Source organism: Chiloscyllium plagiosum, chromosome 10 (genome assembly GCF_004010195.1).
Source record: "Chiloscyllium plagiosum isolate BGI_BamShark_2017 chromosome 10, ASM401019v2, whole genome shotgun sequence".
NCBI lineage: Eukaryota > Metazoa > Chordata > Chondrichthyes > Orectolobiformes > Hemiscylliidae > Chiloscyllium > Chiloscyllium plagiosum.
Genome location: NC_057719.1, coordinates 25,311,405 through 25,323,332, shown reverse-complemented (window position 1 = coordinate 25,323,332; position 11,928 = coordinate 25,311,405). Strand labels below are relative to the sequence as shown.

Below are 11,928 nucleotides of genomic sequence, written 5' to 3'. Positions count from 1 at the left end.
TCTTGTGAGTAGGCCTGGTTTTCTGTGGACAAACCAGGCCTCTATGGAGAAGGAACACCTGTGTGTCTGTATTTGCAGCCTTCATCAATGCACTCTATCTCTGACAATGCATTCTGCACACTGGAATGGACTCTGCATTTTGAAGAGAACTGTTTATGGTAATGGGCTCTGCACGCCGTCATCTCAGGGAAGGGAATGGGCTATCTTCAAGGTGGCCAGGTGTGTCAAAGCAGTTCACAGGCTGGATGGCAGGTCAGGGTGGGCGAGAGCCAGATGGTATGTAGGGACAGACAGAGCGCTGAAAGGTAGGTAGACCATCCTCACTGCTGTCACCCCCTGGCAGATACCGGGGTGGGCTGTCCTTGAGGTGGCTGCAAGTTGTTAGGGTGGGAGAGAGCCAGATGGGGCATGGGGCAGGCTGCCTTAGAGTGGCTGGAAGGTGAGAGGGACAGGTGGCTTGCTGAGTTGCTCAGGTGGGGGATGGGGAGGGGGGATGTCTGTATTCTATGCACTGTTTCTTATCTAATTGGAATGTCTTGTATGTATTTGTTACTGTTACGTTTGTGAAACTGAAAGTGGGATTTGAGCCTCCTTGTCCTTGATTGCTCTATACAGCTGTTAATGTTAATTGTTTATAAACTGTAATGTTTAATAAAATACACAGGGGATTCAGTCTCATCATTCTAGGGATTGGCTTGGAGCTGGGCTGGTCAGAGATAGTCTATGTGCACATGTAAATAAAGGGTGATTTGGTGACAGGGGAAAAACAATAAATAGGAGTGTCAGAGGTTCTGTTCTCAGAGCTGGATCAGTGTCAATGACACTCCATTTGCCTCAGTGAGGGAACTGACTCTGAGCTGGCTGCCCACATCAAATGCATACTGCTACTGTTGGTTTCTGTTTGTTTTGGGGAAAACATGATTTCTGAACTGGCTGAATCATATCACCAGTTTGTTAACTGGCATTCCTCTTTGTTTAAATCAGCCAGTTTAAAAAAGTCAGTCAGTCAATGTGTTACTGGCGTAACTCATTTCTTATTGGGGAACTGCTGTTTCACTGGCTGTGTGTTGGTCCTTTCTCAAGAGTATGTTGATTTTGTGGCAGGGCTTAGCTCTTGCACTCAGGTTTTTTTTTTAATGTTTTCTCATTTGTGTTTGGATTGAGCCCTCGTGAGAAAATACATCTTTCCAGATGTGCTGTTCCTGTATGGTTAGGCCTCTGTAAAGACTGAACACCTGTGTGCGTGCTGGGAGGTGAGCAATTGCTGCATACTGAAGTGGACTTTGCATCCAGGAGTGGACTATCCCCCAAGTGAATTAACTGTGCGTTTACAATGTACCATGTTCCTGTGAATGGACCTGGCCTCTGTGGAGACTGAACACCTGAGTGTGTGTGGTGTGGACTCTGCCTTCAGGAGTGGACCAAACTCCTGTGAGTTAACTGCAGCTTCACAATGTACTGTGTTCCTGTGAGTGGGCTTGGTTCTCTATGGATGGATCAGGCCTCCATCGAGACTGAACACCTGGGTGCGCACTGCAGGGTATCCATTTGCTGCTAGTTGGAATAGACTCTGTCTTCAGGTGTGGTCTCTGCCTTGGTACTGGAAACTGTTGTGAGGATTTTAAGAATTGTATTAATGTATGTGGGTTTTGTAATTGAGTGCAGGTCAGAGTGGGCTAGTTAGTACATTGAGCAGTCAGGAGCCGGAGGGTTGATGGTTGGCCTGGGGGGATGGTCTGGGTTAGTATGCAGGGTGGTTGGGGCCAAGGCATCTGATCTGTGTGTGGTGTGGACAGATGACAAATGTCTTCTTTTCTATAGCTATATTGGGTCTGTGTTCTATGCACTGTCTGTCTTGTCTGTGACTGTTATTGTTGTTATCTTTGTAATGATTTACAAGTGAGATTTGAGGTGTGTCCTCCTCTCCCTGAAAACTGGTTGAAGAGTGACATTTGGCTTTGTTGCCTTTTCCCCTGTATATTTTTTTTGTGAACTGCTTTGTTTATTAACTGTATTTTGTAGTGTTTTAATAAAATATATATAATAAAACAGAAGTGTCAGAGATTCTGTTCACTCAGAGCTTGAATCAGTGTCAAGGACTCTGTGTAACGAAAGGGTGACTTGGTGATGAGATACTGACCTCTGTAGAGTTATTTCAGTGGGGGGGGGGGAGAAGATTTAACATTAGTAATAAAGCACTGATCTTTGGTTTGCTGCCAGGATATGGCATCCATTGATCAGCCAGGCTTCAAACTCTGCAGGCATCCCATAAAGCTATCAGAACCAAAAGAGTGGTTTCAATTGGCTGTTTAATTGACTTAAGTCTATCTGCTGCTTGAGTGAGTATCCACCACTGCAAACTTCTCCCCACAAAACATTCACTAGTGAAAAAGGCCCAGAGGCAGGAAGCTAATTTGCTAACACATTGGGAATCAAGTGGGTTGGAGATCCAAGTTCCTGACCAAATAAACCGTGTTCACTTTACCTTTTAGCATCTTCAAACAAATTAATTAAAAACTTATTCTACCCCCCTGACTTCAGTTGCAAAAAATGCATCTTCTTTTTAGTGGTGATTATAAAAGTACTTAATTTAATAACAATATCTCAGGACAAGAGGATGGAACAATTTGCAACTCTGTATGAGGTGAACTCTTATTCAATGAAAAGAGGGGTACAGGAGGTATATTTTAGATAATTTTCTAAGTCCATTTCGAAACAGACAGCACATTGACTAATCGGCAAACAGGAGTACACACACCCTAAAGCAATAACAAAGACCATTTGAAATTTTGCTATTGTTTTCTTTTTACTATTTTGGTGAATGTACGATCATGCACACAGTGGGGGGAGAAAAGGAGCATGGTTAGGTTCAAGGCACAAGTAAGGGAATTGGTCAAACCCAACTGATTGCACTGCAAAGTGAGGCAGATTTTCAGTCAATAACATGACATTAACTTCCTTCTGTCAGTTTTTCCAAGCTTTTCCTTCACCTCTAACTATTTCAAAAGCCACTATTCATGAACATGAGTTACTAGCAACTTACTATCTGTTGGAGCAAATAAGAGGTAGTGGAAATTGTTGACATGCATCAATGATCAATTACATATACAGTTCTACAATTTACACTAGATACTGTTCAGCATCAGGGAGCAAAATATACAAGCTGAATAAAATGTTAGGGATTGTTTAAATCAAAATGTTCATTATACTTAAACAAACCACTTTTTAAATGGCAAAAGCTTATGCAGATGTAACATACAGGCAACAACAGCTTCAGGGCATTGTATAGTTTTTCTTTGGTAGGCCACAGTTTCATAAGATGCACTGGTCACATGTCTAATGGAAATTACTTTTCAGTATGTGAGAAACAGTATGAGAGATGACTGTGGTGAATGGAAGCTGAACATTATTTTTACTCTACACTCAATAACATTTCCAATGAGTGAGATGCAAAGGTCCTCTACTATCCTGAATGGACATCTCTAAACCTCAATCCAGATAGTGATATTCCAGTCTCTACACCCTCTCCCTCCTTCGAGATGTACAAGTAGAGATTAATGCTGTAGCTCGATAATCACTGTATTAAATTATCCAAGATTCACTTCACTCCAGACCCTTAATCTTTCAAAGTCTTTCAGCCAGTGTTAGATTTGAACCCAGACCCAAGTTAGAAGGACAGTGTTTGATTCATTTCGCTGCCCATTTCGCAGAATTAAAATCTTTGAAACTGTAAATTTGTTACCATCAAGATATTGAAATGGAACAAATCCAAGGGTTTTAATTCACTTAGGTAATATGTTACAGTTAAATAAAAATTCTCTATAAAACCAACTTTATTTGCCATAAAGCTTGGTTTAAAAATGGAAGGCATTAAAATCTCATACCTATCCTTTTAAGTAGATAACTTTTTAATGACAGCCCTTCAGTTCAACTTTTAAGCCAAAAGTACTGGAATGGATGAAGCCATATTGTTTTTGAGTTAAGTGTAGCTTATTAAAAAGCTCCACTTTTTAAATCAGGTAGTTGAAGAAAGGTGGGAATTTGCTCAATTCCTCTGAAACTGAACAAAAATTGACCATTTCAACTAACCGTCACTTCACTGTCCTTATTGGGGAGAATTGCCAATCACCACATGCTATCGATACAGCAATGTTTTTAAGATAGGTCAACAATGTGGTCTCTTTGAGCTCAGGATATTTTGCTTACCTGAAAGCATGAATTGGTACAGTGAAGAGAAATAGCATAAATAACTCCTTAATACAGCTAGAAGCAACTGTCTTCAGGCAGATCCTCAAACTTTTCTTTGAAGTTGACTATAATTTAATTTTAGTTTAAACTAAATTGCCCACTGATCAAGCGTTTGAAAGCTGGAGCTTACTAAAGCAAGGGACTGACATTTTCCCCCCATGACCTCTTCAAAAGAACATAGCACAGACTAAGAGTCAAACATGAATAATACAGGGAGCCATTAGAATTTCAAATGTTGGAAAATATTATCAGGCCTGACTGCTATCTCCACATGCAAATGTTTTGTAGTCACTTTATCCAGACTCTTAAAAACAATGCAAACTCATTTTTTTTTAAATCTGATTTTCCACTAAAGATGTGCACACTGAACAGATCAACATGGAGGTCACAAAGTTGAATTCCCAGTATTCAAAGAGTTGAAACATCACAGGTACTTTAGTGGTTCAATAAATAAATGTGAATGGGATCTTACTTGGGGATCTTACACACGAGTATTTAAGTGGGTGCGTTTCTCAATGAGAAAATACTCAAAATTCAAGACATCGTCCCAATGAATTGGCGCGTGGAGACATTGCCATTTGTGCCACTGAGTTATGCAGTCCAGTAGGGATTCAGGTGAGGGGTTGTATGTGAGCTGGGAATGGTGAGTCCAATTGACTCGTGCTGTCTGGAAAGGGACTGGGAAAAACCAATAAAAACAGTGCTGACCACATATTTCAACGGCTCACAGATTTTTAGGCCTAATAAGTAGGGTGGCACAGCTGCCTCACAGTGCCAGGGACCCGGGTTCAATTCCTGCCTTGGGCAACTGTCTGTGTGGAGTTTGCACATTCTCCCAGTGGCTGTGTGGGTTTCCTCCGGGTGCTCCGGTTTCCTCCCACAGTCCAAAGATGTGCAGGTTAGGTGTATTGGTCGTGCTAAATTGCCCGTAGTGTTAGGTGCATTAGTCAGGGGCGAATGTAGGGGAATGGGTCTGGGTGGGTTGCTCTTCGGAGGGTTGGTGTGGGCTTGTTGGGGCAAAAGGCCTGTTTCCACACTGTCGGGAATCTAATCTAAAATCTTTGCCACAAGGAAAATTGTTAAATTATAATGAGGAATTTATTTTCTTCCTTTCCTCAACCCATGACAGCAGCATTGTTGCTTTCAATGGCCCAACCAAAGGTCTTTCTTTACTATAATAGTGAGATTCACTAACCATTAATGGGTCTAAGATGGGTTACTCTTCAGAGGGTCAGTGTGGACTTGTTGGGCCGTAGGGCCTGTTTCCACACTGAGGGATTCTAATTCTATTAGGACTTTAACAAGCCATACTCAAATATATTTTAGCTAATAAATTCATTCCAGCCTGGTTTCTTCTCAAACTTACAGTATTCTATTTTATGAAAGTTCAGGTCTAAATCTCAGATCACATTTGAATCTTCAAATGTTAGTCGTCAAAGCTTTGCATAATTCAAATTTAAGACATTACCTTTTGAAGCTCGGAGAATAAGAATAAGCTCAAAAGCATTTTGCTACATAATTCCTAAGAGTCGAATGGTTACCTACGCTTTATGGAAGTATTCTATTGTACTGTGTTAATAACAGGCTCCAAGAACCCACTTTGGATCTTTTATTGTAAATAAAGAAGAACATTTTGTGAGCTATATTAATTCAGCTACCAAATACACTAGAATAGAAGAAAAAATCTTTTTCAATTGGGCAAAGAGCAGCTCAGTCTTTCTTGTACTCTCCAAGGAACATTTTACCATTGCGTAACTGGGTAAGGTCATAATGAGGACAGCAGTCAAAACAAAAGAAGCATGTTCCAAACAGGGCAAATTCTTCACCCACTCCCCTCAATCCCCTTACAAATATGTTTAATGTAGTATCATCGTTACCTTGTTTTAACTCAACTTTACACTGGAAACACCTTATATAGAAAGCAAAATTACATTAAAGCACTTCAGTCCTTGTTAGTTTGTCTCTACGTGACCGACATTTTCTTGTTCATCCCAATATATTTGCGCACTGACATCAATTACATGTGTAAAACCCTTTGAGTCATCTCATCTTTGTCCCCATCCCATTTAAATTTACCCTCCTCTGTTCCACAGGTTATATCTGCCCACTACATACTACTGTTCTCATCAAAAGTGGTAATGTTTATAACTTTGAAAATGTACACATAAATGTCTTAATAATGCAACATTTACAAAATGAAACACACCGTGAAGCAAGGTTTAAGATTCATATTACATACACATTTCCTCTTATTTTCAACTATACTGAGCTGAAACACAACACAAAGTCACAATAGAAAAATCCAATTCAGGGCTGGATTATTACAAAGGTCTGGTCCCTTGAAGCCAGTTTAAGAAATACAATAATTAAATGGTTAGTTTACATTGCAAAATTCAACTAATGTAGTTACTCTACTTAAATTGGTCTGCTATTGGTCACTGAATCATTCCAAATGGTTTGTCAACATCCAGAACCAGAATTCTGTTTTTCCAAAATCACTACATAAGGGGTAAAATTGGAGGATCATTCACTTACATGAGACAGTTATGCTGTCTTTCATGCATTAAAATTAGCAGAATAAACAGCAAATTTATTTTTGGTTTTATGTAAGCAGCAATTATTAAAAAATAAAATGGATAAACTAATAAATACATTTTGGTGAAGCTGTGTAGACTGTGATTACTGGTGCCACAAAATATATATTACATAAAATACATATTATAGACTACACACTCCACTGGTCACTAGAGTGTACAACTTAAACAAATACTTTCCAACTATACAATATTACCAGAAAGCATTGGGTTCTATCATTATGACACCAGATGAACATACAATTTGTCTAACTCAGACCTAAGCATTACTAAGGTTCAGATGAACTATGGTTTCAAAGTCAGGAACTTTTTGAACCAAAACGGCAGATTCTTCATTTGATGGAAGATGCCAAAAATGCCTACTTAAAACACAAACGTGCAACCTATTCCAAAAGACCTTAGGACAATAACTAAATGTATGGGGCAATAAGATGGTGCTACTGGAACAGTTAACACAAAACAAATGGAGTGTTGTAAGCAAGAGTATTTCCTCAATAGTTTCGCTGAAATAATTGGTCACTGAAGTAGCAGTAATTTTGTTGTCAGCATTTACTTTGAGTCAAACTATGATAATATCATGGATTATTCAGTATTTTGTAAACAGGACAGTGGTCAAGGAAGGAATTTGAATTGAAGGATACTGGCTACTCAAAGCTCATCCACCATTGACAGTATTGTTGGCTGAATTTTATCAAATCTTACTGAGAAATAACCCTTGCTCCCAAAAAGAAAAAGGGATAAATGAAACAGCAAATTAATTCTGTTCCCATACCAATTCTCTACAAAAGGGCAACAGCTCTGAAATTCACATCTGGGAGGAAAAGAACAAAAAGTAACTATGGAAAAACAATATTCCTTGCTTAAAGTGAAGAACATCAAATCCCAAGAGTTCCTCCCAGAATATTACTGAAAGAATCTACTTTAGCCTGAATTTTCCATTTTGTATTTATGGAGATCAACTAACCCCTTTTGAAATATCCACAACATGAACTGCATCACTTTAAGATTGCAGGTAATGTAGCAACACTTGCAAGCAATAGTGAAGCTGATTAAATATGCCACCTTCTGGTAATATTGTTCAGAGAATTGAACTTTGTGAATCTCAACTCAGACAATGAATAAAAAAACTCTTTTTTTATTAAATTGCTAAATTCCCAATTACTTTCAGTAGTTGATATCAAAGAAGGAAGCAGTGCAACAAGGTCAAGCCAATATTTTAAGGCAGCAAGAAAATCACTCATTAATCTCACATCACTTCTCATGCAACGAGACAAGAGAGGAAATAAATCAACACATTAAGGTGGCCATCTAATATCTAGTGCACTCAACTTGATTTGCTGTAAACATATTTAGGCCTGGTTTCCATGGCACTCCCAATAGGAACATGTCACATTTAGAACCACCCCAATGGCTCCAGCCATAATATTTTCTTTTAAGAGTCCCAAGATGATTAGAGTGGTTCAGAGATGTAGATTGTTACAATACACTCAACAAAGCCCTCCTAAGCTCAATCATGTTAACTGGAGTGTTTATTAAAGCAATAGGTTAGCCTGATAATGGTACAATTTTGAAAAATTCAAGTACACTGTCTTAAACTTTGATTTTAAGTTTTAATTACAACACAATCCATTGTGGCGCCTAAAATAGATTGCTCAACCAATGTCATCCAGATCTAAATATTTTAGATTTGAGTCAAAAAATATGGATTTTTGCTTTGTTTATAAAAAGGTAGTGAACACTTGGAATCACAAACTTAATCAAATAAAATGGCCATTTACCTTTGGTTTCTAGAGGCAAACTCCCCCCTTTTATTCCTTTAACATAGAAAGCACTTTAACACCCTACTTCTGACTGTTCCCATATTGTTCTAAGATCACCTAAACTGAGGGTTACTGAAACTGCAGGTCTCTGTTTAAATACTGAAACACTGATATCATAGGGAAAGAACTAATGCTGACTGGAGTCACCATAGCATTTGTAAACTATCAGTTTTGAAAATGTCACAAATTACTCAATGCTGCTTTTCTAAGAAATAGAACCAAGGGAAAAGTATCACTGTTTGCAACATTAAGCTGTAAGCATCACAATCTAATGGTTAATACTTTTGTTTAAACTATTTGCAGGTGCATTCACACAGTTGATTTTAGATGAAGTGAAGATCACGTATGGAAGTGTATTATTATTCACAATTTAACTGAAAACAAATAGGATGACTGAAGAGGATGCCAGACCATCATGTCTCTGCTCATGGAATCTACTTTGTGCATTTACATGCTTTTAACTGCCCTGGTTTAACCTGCCAGTAGGTAGGCAAAATGGCACTTTACTGTACATCAATATCCCCTCAAACTAACATTTCAGTTTTATTTAAACTTTAAATAACAGAACATCCATTTACTGAACAATTCTCACCAAATAAAGCCAACAGCATGTCCTGATCTAAACTTCAGCCAGGTTCTCTCAGATTGGCAGATCTCACTAGTGTCTAATAATGTGTAAAATCCACAGAACTTTAATGTCTTGCAGTTTTTAAAATGAACCTAAAGATAACTTTCAAAACAGCTCAAACCATTTGGGTATTGTGTACTGGTTAAGGTGAACAGTCAAGAGGGAAGAAAGATAAATGCTTGAATGTCTAGGACAAAAAGGAAGGATTCCTGATTAACTCAACTAGCCACTGGTGATCGATTCCTGTTGAGAGCATTAATAATAGCTCCTATGTAATAAAAGTTCACCAAAGCAACTTTTGCTATGTTAATGTTTAAGGAAAATTAGATTGAGTTTATTATTTGACTTTACCAAAGGATCTGCAACCTGCTTCTCAAAACACCTTTGATACTGTGCTCCAGTCAATGTGTCAGTCTGTGAAATCATTCAAACAAAACACAAATTGTTTTATTGATTTGTTGAAAGTGGTTCAAGTTGATCCCCATTAAAGGTCTTTCCTTGGGCTTGGTCCAGTGTTCTCAGTGGTTATTGTGAAGATGCCTTAGTCGCCACGGGAGCGACACAGTTCTGAAAGTTGGGTGGCAAAGCAGAATTGCAACTTAGTCGTTGGTGCTGCAGCCTCTTGCTGCTGCTTGGGTCATCTTCTACAAGCCATGTATCATTTGCTGCCATGGTCACATAGCCTGAGGCGGCAGAACAGGGCCGGTCCCCACAAATGCTCGTCACCTGTTCAGCCGCCTTTCCATTCTGGTTGAACTGAGGAGATTCTGGGTTTTGATCTTGCAGAACAACCTGAATGTGGTTTATCAGTTCAGTGAAGAACTCTGGAACGCCTTCATATCCTGCAACAAAATCAGACCAGTCATTGGGTTTGGCATAAAAAGCACAGTTTTTGCATCAATGTGAAAACTTATTACTTGTTAGGAGGCCACTAGCTCTCTTGCGTAACATATAGAAAACCACATCTTTTTCAGGGAAACTTCCTGTTGACATAACTCGAGAGATTTAAGATCAGCTCAATGGGTGCATGGGCTTTGTCAAATTCCAAAATGGTTTTGTTCTAAGGATAGTTTGCATTGCTTTTCAAAAATAGGTCTAAAGTGTTTGGGTGTCTCAAGCAGAGACAATAAATGGATGGTAAATGAGCAGGCTGCCCATTCTACACATTGAATCCTATTGAATAGACTGGACAGATCACCAGGTGTCCGGTAGAATTAGTGGCTAATCAGATACTTCCCATTTTCTGACACCACTGGAGTCAAATTTCTGAACTTCTAAGCTTGAAGGTGTGGAATGAGCAGCACAAATCAAGATTCAAACACTGCTAGTTTCCAACTTTGCCATTGCTACCTTGGGATGGTGGGAGGTTATAGCACGTAGGTTACACAATCTGTAAGATTCTAAACACAATTATCTCTGGACATCATAATTTATTCTAGGCATCTCATACAGACAGTGAGGTTCACCATTGCTCTCACTAAGATGAATTGCTGATTTCAGTCTTGCTATCTTAAAGTCAGCCAAAAGAGATTTTTCTTATGTGGAAATTAAGGGTTAGGTTATTTTGATGCAGAATGAAACCAGACTCATCATACGGGGGGCATTTTGTAGAGACTGACAAATCAAACTATCTTTGCAGCTTTTAGAGAACAAATTGTATTGATTGGAATGAGGTCAACCAGGTGGACAGTACCATGTACTATGCACATGTAAATAAAGGGTGACTTGGTGACGGGATAATAGCCTTGGTGGAGTTATTTCAAAATAGTTTCAATATAAAATAGTTAAGTCCTTGTTAACACTACTTTAGAGACAGGGCTGCCCTTTGGCCAATTGAAAAAGGTTTTCTTTTCACAGGAATAGTCTAGGCTGTTCTTAAGGGGATCTGAATTTCTCCCTGTTCGCTTCACCTTAGCTAACCACTTTGGAATTTTTTGTAAGGCAAAGCTAAAATGTCATTAACAAGACCTGCCATATTTATGCATACAACAGCCAATAAGAGTTGGCAAATGACGAATGCAGCACAATTTGGACCTTTGCCCATATTCTTTGGATTTCTAAAAACACTCTGTACTCAGAGCATTAAAGCAGAATCTAGGCTTTAATCACATTGAACGCAGATTTTAAAAGATCTTGCTTTAATTAGGCTTTGTAAAAAGATAAACCTAAATCACACAACCTTTGGAGACGTGCACTTAAATGTTTTAGTTAAAATACCAAAATTCAGCATGCCATATGTAAACATGAAAGAGGATATAATGCAATAATTTTAGAGTGAGAAAAGATATCCTATCAAAATTTCACATCCCAGATAAAGGAAAAATCATTGGATTGGTTAGGGCTATATTTATTGGAGTTTAGAAGAATGAGGAGTGTGGTCTCTTAGAAACCTATAAATTGCTAACACAACTAGACAGGATGAACACAGGAAGGATGTTCCTGACAATCAGGGAGCCTAGAACCAGGAGGTCACAGTTTAGGATTACAGTGAAGAAATTTCTTAACCTAGAGTGTGGCGAGTCTGTGAAATTCTCTGCTAAAGAAAACAGTTGAGGCCAAAGGTTTGAATGCTTTCAACTAGGAGTTAACTATACAGTAGGTTCTGAAATAACTCAATAGCTCTGTTCTCATACAATCT

The 11,928-nt window shown here is 38.7% G+C and overlaps 1 protein-coding gene across 2 annotated transcripts in view; it reads right to left on the bottom strand.

The window, feature by feature from the left end:
* Positions 1–5,842: 5,842 nt before the first annotated feature.
* itpk1a (inositol-tetrakisphosphate 1-kinase a) overlaps positions 5,843–11,928 on the bottom strand; it is a 229,390-nt gene continuing 223,304 nt past the window's right edge. For both annotated transcript variants that reach the window (XM_043697201.1, XM_043697200.1), the window contains exon 11: positions 5,843–10,132. In XM_043697201.1, the coding sequence (XP_043553136.1) occupies positions 9,816–10,132 (317 nt within the window). In that variant the 3' untranslated portion in view covers positions 5,843–9,815. The remainder of the gene's footprint in view (positions 10,133–11,928) is intronic.